The sequence below is a fragment of the Neophocaena asiaeorientalis genome, unplaced genomic scaffold (assembly GCF_003031525.2).
Source record: "Neophocaena asiaeorientalis asiaeorientalis breed wild unplaced genomic scaffold, Neophocaena_asiaeorientalis_V1.1 scaffold59, whole genome shotgun sequence".
NCBI lineage: Eukaryota > Metazoa > Chordata > Mammalia > Artiodactyla > Phocoenidae > Neophocaena > Neophocaena asiaeorientalis.
In genome coordinates, this window is record NW_020174268.1 from 19041473 (window position 1) to 19067687 (window position 26215).

A 26215-nucleotide genomic window follows, 5' to 3' on the forward strand; every position below is an offset into this window, starting at 1 on the left:
TATGTTGGAAAAGACCCTCTAAGAGAGTTATGCTTCCAGCATTATGGTAGACCAGATACTTTGAAGGATCATCTCACTGAAATACACTTGTTGCCTATTAAAAAGGTGTCTGGGTGGGAGGAGGATCACAGAAGAGGTGGAGCAGAGACAAACTTAATAAAAAGGAGTTGTTTTTAGGGATTAATTCATTCACAATTTCACAACCCCCACTGATTGATACTATATAATTTGTGTGGGTGGGGGTGGTAGTGGTAACAACAGCATTCTCCATACACTTGGTTCATATGGAAAAGTGAGTCTTGAAAGCTATTTCTCCAAAAATGAAATCATACACAAATATTAACTGATCCAAGACCTAAATGTAAGAGCTAAAACTTTTAGAAGAAAATCAAGTGTAAACCCTCATGGCCTTGGATTATGCAACAGATTAATCAATGGTTATCATAGATATGACACCAAAAACACAAGCAATAAAGACACAGAAACAATCAATGAAACTAAAAGCTGGTTCTTTGAAAAGATGAACAAAATTGATAAACCTTTAGCCAGACTCAAGAAAAAAAGGGAGAGGGTCTAAACCAATAAAATTAGAAATGAAAAAAGAAGCCACAACCAACACAACAGAAATATAAAGGACCGTAGAGACTACTGCAAGCAACTCTGTGGCAATAAGGGACAACCTAGAAGAAATGGACAAATTCTTAGGAAAGGTGCAATCTCCCGAGACTAAACCAGGAAGATATAAAAAATATGAACAGACCAATCACAAGCACTGAGATTGTATCTGTCATTAAAAACTCCCAGTAAACGAAAGTCCAGGACCAGATGGCTTCACAGGAGCATTCTATCAAGCATTTAGACAAGAGTTAACACCCATCCTTCCAAGACTATTACAAAAAATTGCAGGAGGAGGAGCACTTCCAAACTCATTCTGTGAAGCCACCATCACCCTGATACCAAAATCAGACAAAGATACCACAAAAAAGGAAAATTACAGGCCAATATCACTGATGAACATAGACTCAAAAATCCGCAACAAAATACTAGCAAACAATCCAACAGTACATTAAAAGGATCATACACCATGATCAAGTGGGATTTATCCCAGGGATGCAAGGATTTTTCAGTGTCCACAAATCAATCAGTGTGATACACCACATCAACAAATTGAAGGATAAAAATCATATGATCATCTCAATAGATGCAGAAAAAGCTTCTGACAGAATTCAACATCCATTTATGATAAAAACTCTCCAGAAAGTGGGCACGGAGGGAACCTACCTCAACATCATAAAGGCCACATATGACAAACCCACAGCTAACATCATACTCAATGGTGAAAAGCTGAAAGCATTTCCTCTAAGATCAGGAACAAGACAAGGATGTCCACTCTCGCCACTTTTACTCAACATAGTTTTGAAAGCCCTAGCCACAGCAATCAAGAGGAGAAAAGGAAATAAAAGGAATCCAAATTGGAAAAGAAGTGAAACTGTCATTGTTTGCAGATGACATGACACTATATATATACAGAAAATCCTAAACATGCTACCAGAAAACTACTACAGCTCACCAATGAATTCGATAAAGTAGCAGCATACAAAATTAATACACAGAAATCTGTTGCATTTCTATACACTAACAATGAAAGATCAAAAAGAGGAATTAAGGAAACAATCCCAATTACCACTCCATCAAAAAGAATAAAAATACCCAAGAATAAACCTACCTAAGGAGGCAAAAGACCTGCACTCTGAAAAGTAAGACACTGATGAAAGAAATCAAGGATGAGACAGATGGAAAGATATACCATGTTCTTGGATCAGAAGAATCAATACTGTCAAAATGACTGTACTACCCAAGGCAATCAACAGATTCAGTGCAATTCCTATCAGATTACCAATGGCATTTTTCACAGAACAGTAAATTTTAAAATTTGTATGAAAACACAAAATGCCCCGAATAGCTAAAGCAATCTTGAGAAAGAAAAATGGAGCCGGAGGAAACAGGCTCCCTGACCTCAAACTATATACTACAATGCTACAGTAATCACAACAGTGTGGTACTGGCACAAAAACAGAAATATAGATCAACGGAACAGGATAGCCCAGAAATAAATACACGCATTTATGGTCTATTAATCTACAGATGGCCAAAAGGCATGTGAAAAGATGCTCAACATCACTAATTACTAGATATCACCTCACACCAGTCAGAATGCCCATCATCAAAAAGTCTACAAATAATAAATGCTGGAGAGGGTGTGGAGAAAAAGGAACCCTCCCTACAGTGTTGGTGGGAATGTAAATTGGTACAACCACTATGGAGAACAGTATGGAGACTCCTTTAAAAAATAAAAAAGGAGCTACCATATCCTGCAATCCCATCCCTGCCCATGTATTTGGAGAACAGCATGATTCGAAAAGATATGTGCACCCCGATATTCACATCAGCACTAGTTACAACAGCCAACACATGGAAGCAACCGAAGTGTCCATCAACAGAGGAATGGATAAAGAAGATGTGGCGCGTATTACAGTGGAATATTACTCAGCCATCAAAAAGACGAAACAGTGCCAGTTGCAGCAACATGGATGGACCTAGAGATTATCATACTAAGTGAAGTCATATAGAGAAAGGCAAATATCATATGATATCAACTTATATAGGGAATCTAAAAAAAATACAAATCAACGTATTTACAAAACAGAAACAGACTCACAGACTTTGAAAACAAACTTATAGTCACTGAAGGGGAAACATGGTGGGGAGGGATAAATTAGGAGTTTGGGATTACAGAACCCTTATAGCTCAATAATAAAAGACAAATAACCCAATTTAAAAATGGACAACTGATCTGAATAGACATTTCTCCCAAGAAAATACACAAATGGACAATAATCACTTGAAAAGATACTCAGTGACATTAGTTATTGGGAAATGCAAATTCATCGCTAGGCTGAATGTAGAAAAAAAAGACAGTAACATTTGGCAAGGATGTAAAGAAATCGAAACTCTCATATATTTGCCAGAGAGAATGTAAAACAGTACAACTGTCTTGTAAAACAGTTTAGCAGTTCTTCACAAAGTTAAACAGTTGTCATATGACCCAGCAATTTCATTCCTAGTGAAATGAAAGCATGTTCACACAAAAACTTGTACGTGAAGGTTTATAGCAGTATTTTCCATAATAGCCAAAAAGTAAAAACATCCCACATGTCCATTTACTGGTGAATGGATGAAGAGACTGACTTATCCATACAATGGAATATTATTTGGCCATAAAAAGGAATGAAATACTGACACATTGTACAATATAAATGAATCTTGGAAACATGCTAAGTAAAAGAAGCCAGTCACAAAAGACCACATGATTCCATGTATATGAAATATCCAGAAAAGGCAAATCTATAGAGATGTTAAGTAGCTTAGTAGTTGTTTAGGACTCAGGGAAGGGAACTGATTACTAATGGGTACAGGGTTTTGGGGGTGGTGATAAAAATTTTCTAAAAATGACATGATGGTTGTACAACTCTGTGACTATAAAACCATAAAATTACAGACTTTAATTGAATGGTATATGAATTATATCTTCAGAAGGCTTTTTTAAAGTTATTTGTTCTGTTGTGGAATTTGAGGTAATTTTATTTCCTTCTTGTTATTTTATGTTTTCGAAGTTTCCTACAAAGAGAATGTTTTGCTTTAATAATCTGAAAAATGATGAATTGGGGGAGCAGGATTTTCCGCGGGCTTTCTTAGTACAAACGTTTGTGCTTCCTATAAAACGAATCCTTTCCTTCCTGACCTTTTATATGAGCCTCATTGCTCTTTTTTATTGTATTACTTGGCAGAGCAACAAAGACTACTTTTCTTTTTCAAGCAGGACATGTTCAAATCACAAGTTTCATTTCTTTGTGTAGGCCCAAGGGTATCTTCTCTACATACTGAGATGATTGCACTGAGTGAACTATGTAGGGCTGTCTAGATGTATAAAACCGTATCAATATAAAGTAGCATGTATTAAAAATTCCGTTCTAAGAGCAAAAGATCAAATCACTTTCTAATTGGAAGGAAGGGTAAGAAGAGAAATGAAGGTGGCCAGGGCCCGTCCACAGCTATACCAGGGCTGATGATGTGGACCCCAACTGAATTCCAGAGCCTCGAGCCAAACCTTTTCCTACATACTATTACATTATTTAAAATTTTTGAATTGTTTAAAATTTTTGAATTGTTTTGGAGTGTTGTCCATGAATTGGATTTTTCCTCAGTATTCTAAGAATTATAAAGAGAAAAATGGTCTTTTCCCTTATTATGTCATCTGAGTTTTTGGAACTAACCTTTGTTAATTAGTTTACAGATGGCAGGATTTACAGGGAAGTAATCACTTGGCGGCTCATTTTTCTTGCTCCCTTATTTGAACAGGTGACATCTTGTTGAATATCAATGGCATCGATTTGACCAGTTTAAGTCACAGTGAGGCTGTGGCTATGCTGAAGGCCAGCGCCGCGTCGCCCACGGTGGCCCTGAGAGCACTGGAGGTGCAGGTTGTGGAGGAGGCCGCCCACGGCCCAGACGAGCAGCCCAGCACTGTCAGCGAGAATGAGTATGGTGCCAGCTGGTCCCCGTCATGGGTCATGTGGCTTGGGCTGCCCAGGTACTGCAGCTTTTCTGTTGTTTTATGGAAAATCGCAGTTGCAACCTTCATCGGGGTATAGCACAGCAAATTAAGAACAAAGCTGAAAAGACTTACCTCTCTTTACAAAAATAAATAAAGCTATTCTGTTCATTCCTACAAAAGGCTCCCCAGTGGGCCAGCTATGAGATCGGGTGGTCAGTCTCTTGCTTAGAACAGCTTTGCCAACATTCACTCTGATACATGCTTAGATTTATGTGCATTTTTTCACCGGAAAAAATAGGTCAAAGTGTGGGGCCTTTCCCTATCCCAGAAGTATCTCTAAAAGCCCTACTCTTCCTACAAAGGAGTGTGAAACTGAGTTTTTATTGGACATAAGAGTCTTTAGCTCACACCCTTGGTGTTCAAGCGTTACCGCTCTTGACCCCCTTTAGGAGGAGGTCACAGCTCATGACCGGCTCACCAGACAGGACATTCTGTAGTTGGTCGGTGTCTGGCCGTGAGACATTTTGGAACCTCCAGGTGGTAGTTGTGTAATTTGGTACTGAGGTAGAGAGGATGTGAATTACCATCTTCATTTGTTTCCAACTCAGTTTAGATTCTTATTGTACAGAAGAATCCTGAAAACTGAAATATGATGAAACGTTTTGACTTTTAAACTGGTATGAAAATGACTGATTCTTTAAACTAAGCAATAAGAATATGCCCATTTCTGAGCCATCTAGCTTCATGTGGAATAAATTTATAATAACTAGCATTTATACAGTGCTATATGGTTTATAAAGTACTTTCACATGAAGAATAACACAAAAAGCAAGGATATTGGATTTCATTTATTAATGTAACTTGCTGACTTGTCCTCTCAGTTAAAAGAAGGAAAAAAAAAGTAAGAGGGCATATAACACTGTAATAGAATAACTGTTTCAGGGAACTCTAGGGCCCCTGTGGAGAGATTTTTCATGACAGAGATGATTAACTGCTTCATATGTTTAAAAACTGATTTTTTTCCCCATTAAAAAGTCAACATAGATTTAAATGGTTCCTATTCAACTCCTGCAGACATGCCATCTAAGTTGTGAGGTGTCAGCTGTCAGAAGGAACCTAACTGATCTTATTAAACACTCAGCCCAGAACTTTGTGTGTGAAGTTGTACCCTCATGCTGAACAGTTCTGCCCAAGTGCCCAACTCTGCTGCTGCACAGGCCGAGACCAATGGCGTCCTGGAGAAACCCCCATGCTTCTTGTAGCTTTCCTTATTTGTTATTCCAGGCTAGTTTTGGGGTCAGTACCTCTTCCTTTGTTCAGAGCATTTTCTGATGTGCCAGGAAGAATAACAAAGATTTTAGATGAGAAATGCACAGGATAGTACAAGGCAATCTACAGAGTCGATGCAATCCCTACCAAATTACCAATGGCATTTTTCACAGAACTAAAAAAATTTAAAAATTTGTATGGAAACACAAAAGACCCCCAAAAGCCAAAGCAATCCTGAGAAGGAAAAATGGATAAGTGATCAAGATGGCGAAGTAGTAGGACGGGAGGCTCACCTTCTCCCACAAATACATCTACATGTGGAACAATTCTCACAGAGTATCTACTGAATGCTGGCAGAAGACCTCAGACTGCTGAAAGGGCAAGAAAATCTTCACATAACCAGGTAGGACAAAAGAAAGAGAAAAAGACAGTGAGACAGGAATCAGGACAGGACCTGTGCCCCTGGGAGGGAGCTGTGAAAGAGGAAAGGTTCCTGCATCCTGGAAGGCCCCCTCACCAGTGGGAAGATTAGCCAGGACAGAAGGGGAGCTTCAGAACCTCAGAGGAGAACGCAGCAGCTGGTTTTATGGCAGCCAGAGCAGTGGGAAGACTGCACAGGTGGTCAGTGCCACCACCCTGCACTCCCCAGACACATGTCTGCCCGTGCAGGTGGAACTTGGCCTTTGGAGATCAGACCTGGGGAGAGGACTGGGGTTGGCTGTGCAGAAACAGCCGCGGGGGATGGGGGGCTGAAATCTACTGTGACTGCACCTGAGGGTACACATGGAGGAAGCCTGGGCCACCATAGAGGCCAGGCACCATTGTTTGGGGGATGCACAAGGGGAGGGGCAGGACCTTCCACTGTAGCCCTTTCCCCTGTGTGTGTGCTCAGAGGTCAGGACACTGCCTGCACAGGCTCCAGGAGCAGTAGCAAGCCGCCTCCTGCCCAGACGCCAGGGGCAGTCACAAGCCACTACCACCTCCCTCCTGGACTACAGGAGTGGTCGTGCGCTACCTCCGCTCCCATCATGTGCTCCAGGGGTGAGCCTGAGCTGCCACCACCACCCAGAATCCCAGGACCAGGCATCAGCACACTCCCTGTCAAGGGGCTAATGATCAGCACATGCTGAGGAGATAGGCTACATGCATCCATACTAAAGACAACCCTCGCACCAAATATACTAAACCCACACACGCTACACAGCAACGCCCCTAAATATAAACAGCGCTCCAAGGCCACAGAGTGAGAGATATATAACTAAATATAAGAAATACAATATAAGAAATGTAAGTAAAATGGAGAAACAGAGGAACCACTCCCAATTAAATGACCAAGAGAATTCCCCAGAAAGAACAAACAATGAAACAGACCTCTTCAGTATTTTCATTATCTCCTTGTTGAAATGGGTGTCTATTAGACTGAAGGAATTAAGAAAGGCTGTGGACAGAAATGCAGAGTACTGTAAAAATGAGCTAGAAACTATAAAGAGGAACCAAGAAAACTCATTTGCAGAGATGAAAGCTGAGCTAAAGGCAATGAACAACAGAATGAATAAGGCAGAAAAACGAATAAGTGACCTGGAAGGTAGAATAATGAAAATCACCCAATCAGGACAGCAGACAGAAAACCAAACGAAAAATAATGAAAGCAATATTAGAGACGTATGGGATAAAGTGGGTCAATCTACTTACAATATGAATTCCAGAAGGGGAAGAAACAGAAAAGGGGACCAAAATGTATTTGAAAAAATTGTGGCTGAAAACTTCCCCAACCTAAAGAAGGAAACAGATATCCAGGTACAGGATAAACAAGATAAACCCAAACAGACCTATACCAAGACATATTATAATAAAAATGGCACAAGTTAAAGAGAAGATTCTAAAGGCAGCAAGACAAAAAGAGTTAATAATAAAGGAAGCCCCCATAAGGCTATCAGCTGATTTCTCTACAGAAACGTTGCAGGCCAGAACGGAGTAGCAAGATTTCAAAGTCCTGAAAGGGAAAAGTATGCAACCCAGGATACTCTACCCAGCAAGATTATCATTTAGAATAGGAGAGAGAAAGAATTTCTCAGACAAGCAGAAACTAAAAGAATACAGCAATACTAAACCTATCCTAAAGGAAACATTGAAAGGTCTTCTCCAAATAAAAAAGAAGAATCTATAGAAAAAAGAAAGTCACAAGTGGAAAGAAAATCACTTAAATAAGCCAGTACACAGGTTAAAAAAAAAAATTCTGTGAAAGTGATGATAATCACAATGAACAGCAAAAGGATGAACATGAAGATGTAAAAGAGGACACCAAAATCATAAGACGTGGGGGAGGAGAGTAAGAAAATGTAGACTTTTTTTCCCTAGAATGTGTTTGGCAGTCATAATATAGGCTCAATCTAAGGCAAATAGATATAGGAAGGGGGTAACATACTTGAAAAACAGGGTTAACCACAAATCAAAAGTATACAATAGATTCACAGAAACCAAAGAGAACATAAGTATAATACAAAAGAAAATCATTAAACCACTAAAGAAAAAGGGACAAAGAAGAAGTATAAAACCAATGAGAAAACAAGGTTTAAAATGGCAGTAAATACGTATCTATCAATAATTACCTTAAATGTCAATGATTAAATGCTGCAATCAAAAGACACAGAGTAGCAGATTGGATTTAAAAAAAAAAGAGCCCACAATATGCTGCCTACAAGAGACCCACTTTAGGGCAAAGGACACATACATTGAAAGTGGGGGAATGGAAAAAGATAGTTCACGCAAATGGAAATGACAAGAAAGCAGGGGTTGTAATACTCAGACAAACTAGACTTTAAAACAAAGGCCACAAAGAAAGATAAAGAAGGACACTATATAGTGATAAAAGGATCAGTACAAGAAGAGGATTTGACACTAATCAACATATATGTATGTACCTATTGTAGGAGCACCCAAATACATAAATACTAACAAACAAAGGGAGAAATGGACAGGAATACAATAACAGTAGGAGACTTTAACAGCCCACTCACATCAGTGGACAGATCTTCTAGACAGAAAATCAGTAAAGCAATAAAGATCCTAACTGACAGAACAGTTAGACTTCATTTATATATTCAGGACATTACAACCAAAAAAAACCCAGAATACACAATTCTTTTCAAGTACACATGGAACATTCTCTAGGATTGACCACATACTAGGGCAAAATACAAGCCTCATCAAATTTAAGAGTATAGAAATTATCTGAAGCATCCTTTCTGACCACAATGGCATGCAACTAGGAATTAACCACAGAAAAAGAAATGGGGGGGGGGGGAAATGGTTACATGGAGACTAAACAATATGCTACTAAAAAACCAGTGGGTCAACAAGGAAATCAAAGAGGAAATTAAAAAATACCTTGAGATAAATTACAGTGAAAACACAACCATACAATATCTACGGGATGCAGCAAAAGCAGTTCTCAGAAGTTCATAGCAATACAGGCCTTCATCTCAAATAAACAACCTAATAAAAGAATAAGAAGGACAAACAAAACCTAAAGTCAGCAGGAGGAGGAAATAATAAAAGATCAGAGGAGAAATCAATAAAATAGAGATTAGAAGAACAACAGAAAAATAATCAGTAAAACCAAGAGCTGGTTCTTTGAAAGGATCTGGCCAGGCTCACCAAGAAGAAAAGAGAAAGAACCCAAATATACAAAATAAGAAATGAAAAAGGAGACATAACAATAGCGCAGAAATACAAAAACCATAAGGGAATACTATGAACAATTATATGCCAACAAATTCAGCAACCTAGAAGAAATGGACAAGTTTCTAGAAACAAACAGCCCACCAAAACAATCAAGAAGAAATAGGTAATTTGAACAGAGCAGTCACTAGAAGTGAGATAGAATCTGCAATTTTAAAGTTCCCTACAAACAAGAAGTCCAGGACCCAGACGGCTTCACAGGCGCATTCTACCAAACGTACAGAAAGGAGCTTACACCAGTACTTCTCAAACTCTCCCAGAAAACTGAAGAGGAGGGAACACTCCCAAAGACATTCTATAAAGCTATCATCACCCTGATACCAAAACCAGACAAAGACACGACCGAAAAAGAAAACTACAGGCCAATATCTTTGATGAATATAGATGCAGAAATTCTCAAGAAAATAACACATAAGATCATACACTATGACCAAGTGGGACTCACCCCAAGCTCGCAAGGATGGTTCAACATAAGCAAATCAATGTGATATACCACATCAACAAAAGACAAAAACCACGTAATCATCTCAACAGATGGAGAAAAAGCATTTGACAAAATTCAACATCCACTCGTGATTTAAAAAAAAAAAAACTCTTACAAAAGTGGGTATAGAGGGAACATATCTCAATACAGTGAAAGCTATTTATGACAGACCCACAGCCAACATAACACTAAATGGTGAAAAGCTGAAAGCCTTCCTGCTAAAATCTGGAACAAGACAAGGATGCCCACTTATCTCTTCTATTCAACATAGTATTGAAAGTCCTAGCCTCAACAATCAGACAAGAAATAAAAGGTATCCAAATTGGAAAGGAAGAGGTAAAATTGTCATTATATGCAGATGATATGATACTATATGAGAAAAACTCCACACACAAACTACTAGGACTGATCAACGAACTCAGCAAGTCAGCAGTATACAAGATTAACATTCAGAAATCAGCTGCATTTCTTTACACCAACAATGAACTATCAGAAAGGGAATGTAAAAAACAATACCTTTTAAAATTGCACCCCCCAAAATAAAATACTTAGGAACGAACCTGACCAAGGAGGTGACAGACTTACACCCTGAGAACTATAAAACGTGAATAAAGAAACTGAAGATGACTCAAGGAAATGGAAAGATATCGATTGGAAGAATATTGTTAAAATGGCCATACTACCCAAAGCAATCTACATATTTAATGCAATCCCTATAAAATGACATTTTTCACAGAACTAGAATAATCTAAAATTCATATGGAACCATAAAAGACCCAGAATTGCCAAAGTAATCCTGAAGAAAAAGACAAAGCAGAAGGCATAACCCTCCCAGACTTCAGACAGTACTACAAAGCTACAGTAATTAAAACAGGGTGGTACTGGCACAAAAACAGACATATGGATCAATGGAACAGAATAGAGAGCCCAGAAATAAACCCATACACCTACAGTCAATTAATCTTTGACAAAGGAGGCAAGAATACACAATGGAGAAAGAGTCTCTTCAGCAAGTGGTGTTGGGAAAGTTGGACAGCTGCATGTAAATCAATGAAGATACACCATACACAGGTCTCGCCATACACAAAAATAAACTCAAAATGGATTAAAGACTTAAATGTAAGGCTAGATACTTTAAAACTCTAAAGGGAAAACACAGGCAGAATACTCTTTGACATAAATCACAGCAATATCTTTTTGGATCCACCTCCTAGAGTAATGAAAATAAAAACAAAAATAAACAAATGGGACCTAATTAAACTTAAAAGCTTTTGCACAACAAAGGAAACTATAAACAAAATGAAAAGACAACCCACAGAATGGGAGAAAATATTTGCAAACGATGCGACTGACAAGGGATTAATCTCCAAAATATACAAATAGCTTATGCAGCTCTATATTAAAAAAAAACAACCCAATTTAAAAAATGGGCAGATCTAAACAGACATTTCTCCAAAGAAGACATACAGATGGCCACATAGCACATGAAAATAGGCTCAGAATTGCTAATTATTAGAAAAATGCAAATCAAAATTACAATGAGGTATCACCTCACACCAGTTAGAATAGCCATCATTAAAAAGTCTACAAACAGTAAATGCTGGAAAGGGTGTGGAGAAAAGGGAACCCAACAACACTGTTGGTGGGAATGTAATTGGTACAACCACTATGGAGAACAGTATGGAGGTTCCTTAGAGAACTAAAAACAGAGCTACCATACGATCCAGCAGTCCCACTCCTGGGCATATATCCAGAGAAAACCATAATTCAAAAAGATACAGGCACCCCAATGTTCACTGCAGCTCTATTTACAATAGCTAAGACATGGAAACAACCTAAACGTCCATCGACAGAGGAACAGATAAAGATGTGGTACGTGTATACAATGGAATACTACTCAGCCATAAAAAGAGTGAAATAATGCCATTTGCAACAACATGGATGAACCTAGAGATTATCATACTAAGTGAAGTCAGACAGAGAAAGACAATTATCATATGTCACTTATACATGGAATCTTAAAAAAATGATACAAATCAACTTATTTACAAAACAGAAACAGAGTCATGGACTTCGAAAACACACTTCCAGTTACCAAAGGGAAACATGGTGGGGAGGGATAAATTAGCAGTTTGGGGTTAACATAAACACACTACTACATATAAAATAGATAACCAACAAAGACCTACTGTGTAGCACAGGGAACTCTATGCAATACTCTGTAATAACCTATATGGGAAAAGACTCTGAAAAGAATGGCTATGTATGTATGTACAACTGAATCACTTAGCTGTGCACCTGAAACAACACTGTAAATCAACTACATTCCAATATAAAGTTAACAAACAAATACGCAGGATAGCAAAGCCTGTTTTTGAGCCCACCTGTGTCAAAAGAATACCTGTCAATAAACAGCCACTGTTCTGTGGATTCTCGGAGGTCTCTATTGTATGCAAACCCGTACTCAACAACTGTGGGTCACAGGGGCCGCCACCTAGGGTAGCAGCTCTGGTTTTCCTAAGAGGGAGGCTCTTCCACTATGATTTGCTGGGTGTACCAGACAACTGCTCATCTGTGTTTTGTTTTTTTTGCAGAAGATTCAGAATAATGAAAATAACCTGCACTGTCCTAAAATATCAGGCCACTGTGTGGGACTCTTCTGCATCCCAGGAGCCTTTTTAAATGCTGATCACTGAGCTAAGAAAGTAGGCCAGATGAGAAGTTCTAGCATGTTGTTTATTGCTCCCCAGCAATGATGCACGTAACATGGTGTGTAGTTATAACAAAGGTGAACAGACTATAAAAAGCCTTCCCACTAATTTTTCTCGATTTCTGTTTTTGTTTATAGTGCCCTTCACAGCTGCCATGATATAGTTTTGCGAAGAAGTTACTTGGGAAGCTGGGGCTTCAGTATCGTTGGTGGATATGAAGAAAACCACACCAATCAGCCTTTCTTCATTAAAACCATTGTCTTGGGAACTCCTGCTTATTACGATGGAAGATTAAAGTGAGTCTTGTTATGTTTAATGATGTACTTTGTGTTTATTCTAGACTGGGGTCAGCTCCAAATCCAGCCTGGTGTCTGTTTTTATAAAGTTTTATTGGAACATGCCCACGCTCACTCGTTTGCGTTATCACCCATGGCTGCTTCCGAGCCACGCTGGCAGAGCCGAGTGATTCGCAGAGCCTGAGATATTTATCTACCATCTGGCCCTTTACAGAACAGTTTGCCAGCCCTGATCTAGACTGAAGCATCACCTTTACCATCTTGGCACTCATAGGTTCAGTGCCTGTTATTAGATTAACAAAATAAAGCTGAGTCGTTTGGACACATTGTGACGTGACAACTTGCTCTGAACACTCGGGTCCAGTCCTGTCATTAGGTAACTTTTTCTCTGCAGCACTTATGTCAGCCTAACATTCAATTTATGCAAGTCCACATGGGAGGGATTTTGTTGCATTTCTTGTTATATCCCTGGCAGCCATCACAGGGCCTTGCATATGTAGTAAAGTCTTCGTCAACACTGGATGGATGATGTGCGGGCCAGGCACAGGACTAGGTGCTGGGCACGGGTTACTGAATCTTCTTAGTAACCTGGGAGGTAAGTGCTGCTGTGGTTCCTATTTTATACGCAAGATAACTGAGGCTTCGACAGGTTAAAAACCTGCCCACAGTCGAACAGCTGGAAGTAGTTGACAGTGATTTAAACCAGGACCGTGTGGCTCAGAGCCTTTGCCATTCAGCCCCGCTACTGTCACCACTGGGCAAAAAGTACTCTCTCAATCTCTGTGCCGCCTCTTTTTCAAGGCTCAGGCACCGTGAGAAGAAAGAGGTCTTATATCAAGAGATTACACAAGCAGAGGAGACGGGTGACCAAGTTCTTAGTGCCTAGTTTTGGATGAAAGAAACGGTTCTTAAAAAGTGGATGCTGACAGCCTCGTCAGCGTGCTGCACAAATGGGGAGTTTACACTGTTTGCAAACACAGAGCGACAGCTCGAGAATATCGGGACAAGTCGATCAGGGTTAGTGTGCTCCAGCTCAGTCTTACCCTGACACAGATGGAAAAACATCATTATTTTAGGAGGAAAGAGGAATGGGGGGATGACTTAACCGTTCTCCTAGCCAAGTTACTCAACCAGTCTGGGTCTCATGCAAATTATAAACTTCCACTTACTTCCAAAAAGAAACTGAAGTAGCTCACAATAAAGTAGCATATTTGTATTCAAACTAAAGACTAAAAATCATAAAGGCTAGAAAGGTCTTCGGATTCATCATCCATTCGTGGTAATTCGCCTTGGAGGACAGTGAGCGTGCATAGCTGACAGGAGGTGCGGGTCTTATTCTCAATTTAATTGAGCCCTTGAATGTATGAGCAGTAAGGATGAACAGTGAAAATCAGCAACATCGTCCAAATGTATCATCTGGTATTTTTAAAAGAGGCAGCAGGGCTTCCCTGGTGGCACAGTGGTTGACAGTCCGCCTGCTGATGCAGGGGACGTGGGTTCACACCCCGGTCCGGGAAGACCCCACGTGCCGCGGAGCGGCTGGGCCCGTGAGCCGTGGCCGCTGAGCCTGCGCGTCCGGAGCCTGTGCTCCGCAACGGGAGAGGCCGCAACAGTGGGGGGCCCGCGTACCGCAAAAAAAAAAAAAAAAAAAAAGAGGCAGCAGATTTATTCTCTTAACTATATGTTGCTTAAGCTTATATGAAAATTACTCTGCTTGCCCTTAAAATCATCTACCGGTTAGAGGAGAGGCTGGCAAGGGGTGTCCTTGATTGGCAAGGAAAAGCCAACATAGGCTTAAAAATCACCCCAGATGTCTCTCAAAGTAAACAGTGTAGCCTACTCGTTGACAGTGGTTAAGTGGTTTTCCTGCGAAGCAAGTCCCGGGATAACAGTTTCAGAATCACAGAAACAGTGACTGTCTCTGTCTGTCGTTGTGCAGGTGTGGAGACATGATCGTGGCCGTAAACGGCCTGTCGACCGTGGGCATGAGCCACTCGGCGTTGGTCCCCATGCTGAAGGGGCAGAGGAACAAAGTCACACTGACAGTGGTCTGCTGGCCTGGCAGCCTGGTGTAGACTCTGAAGTTGGTTTTAAGTCAAACATCTTCCTTTTTTTTAGGGCTTGGAAAGAAAACCCTTTGGTTTTGTCGAGTTTGTTTGTAAGGGGCTGCAGACACAGCTGGGTATATACACAGGGTCAAAACCACTAGGCTCGTCCTTTGTTATTGAAATGGTTTCCTTCCGTTTGCCAGCTCAGTGCCCGTCTTCCACTAACCCTTGTGAGACCACATTTTCAGAATTCAGATTCTCAGCTGTCACAATGTGAGCTATAATAAAGAATGAAGTCCACCCAAACTGTGAGCCAGCCAGCTGGGTCAGATGACTTCTGGTGGCTCTGTTTTCACTAACTGAGTCAGAAAATGAGTTCCACATGCCCAAGACGGGCAGCACGTGCTGCCGCTGGGGCGGCAGTGCTGGGAACGGATGCGTTCGGGGTTTGGATAAGGCTTTCCCAGATTACATCGGTGCCACATTTCAAAACTTCATGCTGTTTATAAGGTGATTTTTCTGGCTTATTTTATTTCTACTTTAATCTCAGTACTCATAGATGAAGACATGAAGCCTGAGACCCCTAAAGAGATTTTTTAAAAATAATGTACCATTATTAGAATAGTAGAGAGTAAAAGATAACACTATCCAGTGACAAAGGAATTTGGGAGATAATTATAGTTTAGAGCTGGAGATGGTAAAAGCTGCATTTACTTGGACAGTCCAAAAGCATTAAAGATTCATTTCCAAGAGAATGTTTTGTTATGTAGGAAAATTTTGAAGCAGTTTTTGCTAAAAATTGTTTTCTAGAGTTTGTATTATACTCCTATCAGCAAACTTGGCTGGAAATGTTTCTGTGATTTATGTAATTAGATGATAAAAATGAAACCATATTGCTGTTAAATGCACATTCATATATATCACAGCTAAGTAGAAGACACACCTTTTTTATTTTACTCTCAAGTGTTTTAGAAACCGTTATTTTTCCCCATTATTTCTTTACTTAGTTATTTCAGGAAAAATTCTGAAAGATACTAACATGTGAAACCTGCTAAGCCAGATTTTAAAAACACTTTTCAATCAGTCCTTCTTGGTCACTAGACTATCTCATGTTTTTTTGAAATGTTTTTGAAAACTGACCAGCCCATTTTGTTTATCTTTTAACCATCACAGTTGTCCACTGGAAGCACACATAAAGAAGGGAATAAGAGGAAAGTCTTTACCTTATGAATATTATGCATACTTGAAAAAAGTTTCATTTAGAAATCTAGTTCAGAATCTGAGCTAATCCAAGTGACCTCTAATAAATGGTGTTGATGGTCAGAGAATGTATTTCAGAATACTACAGTATATTATGAAGCATGGCCACTTTATTTCAAAACTTAGCAGTTGCCCTGCTGGGGTTTATTGTTTCTGTAGCGGGTCACAGAGTATTCCAGTGAGTTTTTTAACGATTGTTTTTAAACGTATCTCTTGACTAAGTAAGAAATGGCAACAATAATCATTACTGACTTGTTCAGCCCTCAGCAACACTGTGTGATCGGCGGTTAACCAGGATGCCGTGGGAAGCCCTACACCGTATCTTACTGTTATGTGATGGTGGGCTTTTGGAGCAATTTGATATCGAAATGCTTTGTTATTCTAATTGATGTAGAACAAGTTTTTTTTTCCTGCTCCCCAAACAGAATTTTGTAGCCTACTTTGCTATTTTTTAAAACATTTTATAAGAATGCATCATTCTTGGGGAGTGGTCACCCATCAACAGATATCCTGCCACTTTGTTATAAATAAAATGCTTACAGCGAAGCTGGTGATAAAATGAATATTTTGAAAGACGACTTTTTTTTAATATTATTTTTATCATAGAAATCTTGAAATCAGCTTAAGCTAATTTGGTTTTATTATAAAAGACTATAGCTGTTGGTCAGAATGATATCTGGTGATGGAAACTTGTTCATAATTTATTGATACTGTCAAAATATTTGAATTCTCTCATTTTAAGCTTAGATATTTTGATTTGTTCTGTGCCTTCAGTTTAAATTACTTCAGGATTCTTCAGATGTGTTTAAATAATGGTGTGACAATCATTCAGGATGGAAATAAAAGTCATCCCTTCCGTAAGAGTGACACTGTCTCCTTTCCTGCACAGCAGATGCTGGCTCGTGTGTGGTCCTTGTTTTTGTTCGTGGCATCTTGTCATCGCTACGGTATCCCAAGCTTGGAGACTTGGGATCACGAATCCATCTCCTAATTCTCACTGCTGTAGGCAGAACACAGGCGATCCCTACTGACACTCGGGATCTCAGCCTGCGCAGGACCTCTAGACAGTGGCCACTGAGGACCAGAAATGTGACTAGTGCCACGTGTTGACATGCTAATACCTTGGACATGTTGGGTTGTATAAAGTTATTAATCTGACCAGTTTTTTACTTTAATGTGGTTACTAGAAAACTAAATCACCTCCACGGCTCACCTTGCATTTCTATGGGACGACAGCACTGGTTTCCTCAACTGCACCTACCAGGCAGTCCTGACACTGCGATTTCTGTTCTTGTAGAGCTTTGCTCACTCCCTGCATTAAAAAAAAAAAAAAAAAAGTTTTAGTTGAAAGTTAGCTCCCAATTTCCTAGTAAGTTAAGCTCAAACCAAGGCCTCTGGTCCAACCCCAATCAGGATTTCCACAGCTCTGGAGGCCCGTGCACCTCCACACACACTGGTAGTGTTCCCTCCCGTGCCCCTGTGGTGCTTTTCCCTTCTCTGCACGTTCACATGGCCCCGTGTCTGGAGGCAGAGCCTGAACGCCGCCCCCTCTTGCCTCCACTCCCCACTTTCAAGAGAACAGTCCTCCTTAGATGAATCTCAGCAGGCCTTTATACTGGACTTTATTTTGGCTCCGATCACCTACTTCTGTCATAGTTTTAAGTACCGTCTCTGATTGCCACTTTGCCATTCTGAATACCACTGATGCCCTGGGTCTGTAGCTCCCAGTCTGTAGACTTGCTTTAGGGCCCCTAAATCTCAGTCCTGCAAAACTGAATTTCCCCAAGCCTCTGCCTACTTCCACTCTTTCGATCCAGACTCTCATGACAGCAGAGTAACCTTCCTAAACCCCAACCCTGTGTGCAGGTCTTCGGCAGTTCCACGTCGTCTGCACAGCGGCTCAGCACGGCGTGGAAGGCCCCTCACGACCTGGTCCCACCTCCCCTGCCTCTCTTCTAAACCACCACCCACCCCCCCGCCCTCCTGGGTCTCCGTGGCTGGCGTGGCTCAAGTGACGTCACCTTGAGAAATCATTATCCACCTCTCAGGGCAAATACCCTTCTCCTCCTAAAAGATTTTATTACATTGCATTTTTATGGTCACGATGTGTGCTACGACAACTTGTCAGGTAGATGCTTGAATACCACTGTTTCAAACAGTTTTTAAAACCAGACATTAAATATCAGATTCTGCACCTCCTCAAGAACCCGGGGTATTCCGGAGACAAGCTAGGCCTCCTGTGCCTTTCTGTTCCAGGGCCACATCCAGGACACGTGACCACCAGGCACCTCCTGAAGAACCCGGGGTATTCCGGAGACAAGCTAGGCCTCCTGTGCCTTTCTGTTCCAGGGCCACATCCAGGACACGTGACCACCAGCGGTCACATCTCCTTAGGTCTTCCTTGGCTGTGAGGCCACTTTCTCAGACTTCCCTTGTTTACAAGGATCTTGACAGTGTTGAAGAGGATGGACGGGGACATTGAAGGACGCGCTCTATCGGCGTTCTCCTGCTGTTCCTCACCATTAGACTGGGATTATGGGCTTGGGGGAGGGAGAGCGCCATTCTCCTCTTGTCGTCTCGAGGGCACGGACTGTCCACAGGATTTATGACCACTGATGCTGCCCCTGACCACCCGGCCCAAGTGTGTCCAGCTTCTCCACAGTGAAGTACTCTTCCGTCTAACCCTCCCTCTCCACCCAAAAGCTCCGTCCCCTCTGCACTGTCGACTCAGGCCACCCATGCCGTCTAACGTGACCACCAGGACTGCGGTTCCTCCAGTTAGTCATTACTATGATTGTTCTGAACAGTCAAGATTTGTTTAGATTTCGTTTCTGAACTATGTGAAATGCAAAAAAGCTGGCACCAGCACAGTCTGTAGTAGCTCTTACTGCAGTAATATCCCACAGTGACCGCGTGGGGAAGGGTTACCGACACCCTCACGTTCACCGCAGCACTGTTCACAATAGCCAAGACCTGCAAGTAACCTGCATGTCCATCAGTGGGTAAAGACGTGGTATATGTAAACAATGGAATACTGTGTAACCATAAGAAATCAATCCTGCCGTGTGGGACAACATGGATGGGCCTGGAGGGCATCATGCTAAATTAGATAAGTCAGAAAGAAGGACAGGGCTTCCCTGGTGGCGCAGCGGTTGAGAGTCCGCCTGCCGATGCAGGGGACACGGGGTCGTGCCCCGGTCCGGGAAGATCCCACATGCCGCAGAGCGGCTGGGCCCGTGATCCATGGCCGCTGGGCCTGCGCGTCCGGAGCCTGTGCTCCGCAACGTGACAGGCCCGCGTACCGCAAAAAAAAAAAAAGAGAGAAGGACAGATACCAAACCATTTCATATGTGGAATCTTAAAACAGATTGCTGGTTTGCCAGAGGTGTGGGGGGCAGGGGGTGGAATAGGTGAAGGGGATCAAAAGGTACAAACTTCCAGTTATAAAATAAGTCATGAGGATGTAAAGTACAGCATGGGGACTACAGTTGATACTGCATTGCCTATTTGAAAGTTGCTGAGGAGTAGATCTTAAAAGTTCTCATCACAAGAAAAAAAACGTTCTAACTGTATGGCGACGACGTTAGCAAGACTTACTGTGGTCATTCTGCAATGTATCCAAGTGCCAATCTTGCACACCTGGAGCTAATGCTGTAAGTCAACTATGCCTTTAAAAAAACGTGTGGGAAACAGGCCAGAGTGGGATTAAAGGCAACTTATTGACCTAAAGGAGCTGGGAGCTGTGCTGCAGCCCAGATGTCGGGGGAGGTTTCATAAAAGCGTGGGATGCAGCACCGTCCTCACCATCCTGCCGCCAGTTTCCAAGCTGTCTGGAGTCACTAAAGCAGTTTTTCATTTTCCAGAGGGAAAAAAGGGAGTTGCAGAGATCACTGTCAGCAGCTTATCCAGAGCAAACACAGCTTGTGCTAAACCCAGACACAGCTCCCATAGGAAGAGTTGGGAGGCGGACCTGGGGGGTTCGTTTTCTCAGGACACTGCGCCACGTGAGCTGGGTTTCAGACAGCGCAGCCCTCCCTCCCTCACAGCTGTCGCACTTTTCTCCCTACAAGACCACGGCTACAACTTCCTGATTTCCATTCTTTCGCCTATTAAAGTGGGCTGCTGCATTATTGCTCAGATACTTGAGACTTTGGTCAGATAAATGGATGGTTAAAGTTAAATGTGAAGTTAACCAACCTGGATAGCTTCTAAGGTTACCTCACCCGTTCATCATGCCTGAAGGTCTCGTCGGACCGTAGAGTAAAAACCCCATTCGTTGACAGTTTTTTTTTTTTTTTTGGCTGCACCACGGGGCATGTGGGATCTTGGTTCCCCAGCCAGGGAGCAAACCCCCGCTCCCTGCCGTGGAAGCACAGAGTCCTAACCACTGGACTGCCAGGGAAGTCCCTCCCCATTCGTTCGGATTTAACTGACTTGCAGTAATAAAGCTAAGAGCTGAAGTAAGGTATTCTTAAAGTGCCAAGTGAAGGCAAGGTATTAAACAAACGGAGAGTGGGGTGTTTAGGCTGCATGCTGACGCATACTCTTTAAGTTGCCTTTAAATACCCAAGCACGTTCAAGCGATTGACGTGTTTCTTTACCATGTGGTCGTTTAAACAAAAACTTATCCAGCACCTACTGTGAGCACAAGACACAGATGGGCTCTGAATCACTCCTTTATAACACCTGACTTCGTCTGTCATAACCCAGACTCCCCTGCGTTTGTCCACACTTGGTGATAAATGAACCAGTGTAGATTCCAGCGGCCTGGTGACCTGCTGCCCAGTTAGGGGCTGGGAATTCAGAAAGTGAGCCCTTTCTCGTGAGTCTCTCTGCCTGCTGAAGGGGAGGTCTCAACTCCTCGGGGTCCTTATTAGAAAGCTCTTTTGCCATTTTAGTGTAAATCTAAGCCAACTGGTTTCTATGGCAACACGGAAGCTCTCTAGAAGTGATGTACCGACGCCCTGCGCCCACTGTCTGTAAAGTGCCAAGTAAGAGACGCGGAATCTTTACCAGCAAAGGAGCAGGCGACCAGCCCGTGGGGACCCTGCGGCCACCTGCCCGCGGCGCAGAGCAGGCGTCTCAGTCGGGAGGGCGGCTGCGGCCCCGCACCGCCTGCGAACAGTGACTCCCACCGGCGCTGTTCACTTGCTCACCTGCAAGTCATGCTTTGCGGATGGGCTCCTTCTGAACTTTTACCAGGTCTCACCTGCTTCCTCGAGAAGTTGCTGTTTAAGGGTGAATCCAACTACCACCCTTCCTTGGACCACCCGCAGAACTACCACTAGTTCTAAAGAGATCTGGAAAGATCTACCGCTGAGACTCTGATAGAAGAGAGGTGACAATTATCCAACATGGACGTTCTGGGGGTGTTAAAAACAAAGTTTTCCTTTACTTTGCCTAGATTCTATGAAAAAGTCCTCTGTCGCCCACGACTCAGAACCAGTCAATGCAAGAGTGTCTGAGGTCATGGGACGTGTCGAGTCGCACACCCCTGCCTCTCCCGGGGTGGTCTGTGCCGATGCACGCCCTCCCCGGGCCTGGGCTGGCCTCCTGCTCCTGGGGCCCCCGCCTGCCGACAGTGGTGGGTGCTCAGGGCACCAAAGCTTGTCCTGCGGATAACTAGTAAACGCCTGAGGAAAAGGAGTTCTTGTCTCACCTTGGCGCGGAAGGAACCAGGTCCATCTGCCCGCCGCGTCAGGAGCCACAACACGTGGGACGCCAACGTCTGCGGCAAACACACGGTTTACCCGCAAGCCAGCCAAGCGCAGAAACCGCAGCCCAAGCCGCAGAACCGCTCACGGGAAGGCGAGGGGCGGGGGTACTTAAGGGATGAGGGACGAAGACGCAGGCGCGTGGGGCGTGGGGGGCGGGGAAAGGGGATTGGGAGAAGGTGCGTCGTCGCGGTTCTGCGCAGGCGTAACTAGACTGCGGGCCTCGGCGCTCCAAGCCGGAGGCCCGGGGCACGAGCTCAGGGCGGGGCTTTGGGACCTCTCACTTCCAACAGCCTCGGAGCCTGTAACCCTCACGCACGCCCCCTTGGAGGGTCGGCGGTCCTATCCAGTCTTAACAGGCTCCGCGTGAATTAGACACAGCTGACTCCAAGATCCTAGAAAACATCTTGTTTAGGCTCCGTGCCGCATGGAAGACACGCCGGTCCTTCGTAACAATTCAAACGACCTTGATTGGTGAAGGCAGGTTACAGGTGAAATGCATCTAAGTAACGGTCACCCGCGGTTTCTCTCTCATCCATAGCCGTTCCAACGGCTATGATGTCCTTGTGTCAACCACGTCCCCACACCCTATATACTAAAGTCTTTCCCCTCACTGACCCCAAATCATAGAACCTTAGAATTGGAAGGTCCTTATCCATGTTCCTGGTATGGGAACCACTTCTATAAAAGGGTCATCCAACTCCTGCTTGAATGCTCCCATGACAGGGACCTCACTACTTCATTTCTAAGTGTAAGTGATTGCTTTTTCAGTAGAGTTTGTCCCTGTCCCTCTTCACAGCTACAGTGTGGAAATTGGGGCAGGCGGACGGGGAGTCTCTTCATTTGTTACTTTTAATATCTAAATGACTTAGGCAGGTACAACAGGACAACAGGCAAAACACTTACTGATCCGTCTTCACCCAGCAAATATTGAGCATCTACTGCGTGCCAGGCATTTACTCAGAATCCATCAGTTACCAAGACGAAGCTACCTCCTGAGCTTACATTCTACACAGGGGAATAATAAACAAATGAGATGGCGATAAATGCTATGAAGAAAATAAAGCCAGCTACATGGCGAACATGTGATGCAGTGAACGGGGTGGGAGAGACGGTCAGGGAAGGCCTCTCTAAGGACGCACAACAGGCAGGACACGGGGTCGCTGTTGCAGGTCAGATTGTGTGTGGGTGTCGACTGTTTGCCAACTACCAGAAGCTTCCATCCCATTCACTGGTGACCTCACTCTAGGACGACAGTGCCAATATGGTGGGCTCCAGGCTCATGGCACACTCGCTGGACCCCTACTCCTTTTCTCGGGCTCTGTAACAGGAGCGCCGAGAGAGGCTGGTACCCACACGACACTAATCTAGAGGGAGGCCAGCTGCTCCGCAAAGGGGATGGAACCAGAGAGACCTGGATCTGCTGCGGCCACTGACCTAGAAGTGGCCTAGAAGACCCTAGAAGCCTAGAAGACCAGGGGCAGTCCATTTAACCTCGGACCTCAGCCTCTCACCTGAAAACGAGAAGAATACTGCTTACCTCGCTAGAGGGCTGCCAGCTCTAGAGATGGTGCGTATAAGGTGGCTGACACGTTGTGCAAAGAGGTGACGGCTGCACTTACGTGCAGACACCAAGAGATGCCGGCTCCCCAACTCACCCCCGGCAATTATCAAGAAATCGCGCTTCAAGTGAGTTGTCTACTTTAGAGGTTCCTCTGAACTCAAGCTTTTGTTGAAGCTCAGCATTGTTTGTGCACGTTTCCTAAACACAATGCACCGATCGGCATGTTCTCTCACACACCTTCGTCTCAGACCTGCGTCCCCTTCCCCAGACGTGGCGCTGAGCTTTCCCACGGCCAGGCTCGCCGATCCCTCCAGGAGCGCCCAGACCAGTCTCTCGAACCTGCTGACCCTTCCAGCCCAGCCCCAGGGCCGGCTGCAGCCAGCCTCCGAGCACTGCGCGCCCTAGTTCCGACTCCCCCACGGCAGCGCCGTCTGCCCCTCGGCTGGGCTTGCGCGCCCCTCAGGCGCCCTCTGACCTCAGGCTCCTCCTCGGGCTGAGCCCCCCGCGGCTGTGAGCTCCTTCAGGTCTGGGGATCAGCCGCCATACCTGACAGTGCCTGGCTCAGCGGTCTCCATTCAACAGTGTCGGAAGCTGAGGATGAGATTGTGAAATGGTCTCTGGATGACGTCCTCGGTGATTCTTAAGAAAACAGGCCCCATGGTGGGGTGGGGCTGGGCAGAGCGGTGCCGAAGGTGAGGGAGTGGATGGAGGCCGCCGAGAGAGCTGCTCTTGATGTTTGGCAGACATGCAAGCATTCGTGGATGAAAGAACAACGTCTGGGATCCTCCAGCAAACAAAGAGGGAGAAATGGGAACAACAGAAGGGAGTAAGGGGATGTTTGAAATTTTCCATAATAAAAATAGCACAATAGCAGAAACCAACCGACAGAAAAGTTTGGCGGTGAGAAAAAAAAAGCTGTCGTTGGCCAGACCCCTGTGGTTTGAAATCAGTACAATGAACCCGTACGAGGAACACGAGGGTGTGATTAATTTATTTTTGCTTACCTATTTGGGCATCATTTCTGGGCAAATTCGCTAGTTTCTGTCCTTCCACATGTTCAAGGGCAACTGACCCATGACTAACGTCGTAACTCCGCACATCTGTCCACAACATTCCATACAATCAATAGCTTTACCCTCACACTTTGTGCGTTCACTACAAATTTTCCTTTCAATTCTCATAATAACCTTAGGAGGCCTGTTCAGTATAGATTATTCCCATTTGATAAGTGAAGAAAACTGAGGTTAAGTGGCTTACTTACTTGCACAAAAGTGGCAAATGGAAAACTACGCACCAGAGTCCAGAAGCCCCACGGTCCCTGCCCACCACCTGCTACAGACTCTACCTCAGTGCATTGTATTAGCATCTTGAAACCAGGAGGAAAAATTGCTCTCCGCCTCTTTGCATCCGCCTTCCGCACGAGGGTGCTTCGGCGTGGTCACCATTCATTCAACACACGTGAGGATGAGGACAGCCAGGCACTGTGGGACATTCGCAGGGTAAGGAGCCAAGTCAGAAGAAATGTTAAAACATTATCGTATTCTGCTGGACCTCGGAGAGGCCAGGAGTTAAAAGCTCTACCGAGTAGGAACGCTGCAAGGTTGCAAACTATGCTAAATCTATGTTCTGATTTACGCTTACCCTTGACTTTGAAAAAGATTGGCGTTCTTGGTTCATAGTGTCAAACCAGCTGAGTTCAGCCCACCCCCTGTATCTGAGCTCTTTGCTTTCAAACTCTTCCGTTTTAATTTCTGAACAGGAGAACGCCCTTGGAGGCCTCTTCCGCTCTTCCTCCTGGGGCTGATGTTACATGTCTTGGCAAAAAGCCTCAAGTGTACTTCAGAACTCCGAGATGCACGCGTTAAGAACTTGACACTGAAATTCAGTAAGATCTGGAGAACTGCAGAAACGCAGCATTGCAACCTGCAAAACATTTTCCACTAAGCACCCCACCCGCTGGGGCTGAGCGTCTCCTCCCACCTCCCGGGCTGCACGGTGGCAAACTGCCCCCTCCTACCCATCCAGCCATGGTGACAGCCAAGGCCAGGCCGGACTTAGTCAATCGCCCCCCAGCTCGAACACCGCTGCTGGTTCCTCAGGCCACTGAATAAAGTCCAGCTTCCCCAGCCTGACTTAGGTTACCGGGGACCCATCCCCTGGGGGCCCCGAGCCGCTGTGGGGCTTGACGCCCGGCCCACCCCAGCTCCGCCTGGGACTCGTCCCTGCCCCTCCTGCGTTTGTCCCAGCTGCTCCCGCTGCCTCTCTCCACCCTGGGCCGCAGCCGGTTCAGGGCTCAGTGACCCCTCCCGACCGCGCTGGGCGGAGCGGACGATTCGCGGCCCTGGGCGCCCACGGCACGTGCGTCACCCCATCCGGAGGGAGGGCTGAGTGGACGCGGGGGCCCCGCCTCGTTATCTCTGCGGCCCCCTTGCTGCGCAGCTCGCCTGGAGGGTGTATTTGTAAATCGCACTTCAGTTTTTTTTTTTTTTTTTGCGGTACACGGGCCTCTCACT

At 44.0% G+C, this 26215-nt stretch overlaps 1 protein-coding gene and 1 long non-coding RNA gene across 2 annotated transcripts in view; one reads left to right on the forward strand and one right to left on the reverse strand.

Annotated features, from left to right (window-relative positions):
- LNX2 (ligand of numb-protein X 2) overlaps positions 1 to 17285 on the forward strand; it is a 79770-nt gene extending 62485 nt beyond the window's left edge. Inside the window, exons 8-10 of the mRNA XM_024755515.1 lie at positions 4420 to 4651; positions 12958 to 13116; positions 15056 to 17285. Coding sequence (XP_024611283.1) covers positions 4420 to 4651; positions 12958 to 13116; positions 15056 to 15191 — 527 coding nt within the window. The 3' untranslated portion in view covers positions 15192 to 17285. The remainder of the gene's footprint in view (positions 1 to 4419; positions 4652 to 12957; positions 13117 to 15055) is intronic.
- The window catches only part of LOC112406604 (uncharacterized), a 30428-nt gene extending 4441 nt beyond the window's left edge, over positions 1 to 25987 (reverse strand). The window contains exons 1-4 of the long non-coding RNA XR_003004594.1: positions 25901 to 25987; positions 25344 to 25625; positions 24249 to 25183; positions 17638 to 17736 (exon numbers count right to left, since the gene is read on the reverse strand). This is a non-coding gene — a long non-coding RNA (uncharacterized LOC112406604). The remainder of the gene's footprint in view (positions 1 to 17637; positions 17737 to 24248; positions 25184 to 25343; positions 25626 to 25900) is intronic.
- Positions 25988 to 26215: the final 228 nt, after the last annotated feature.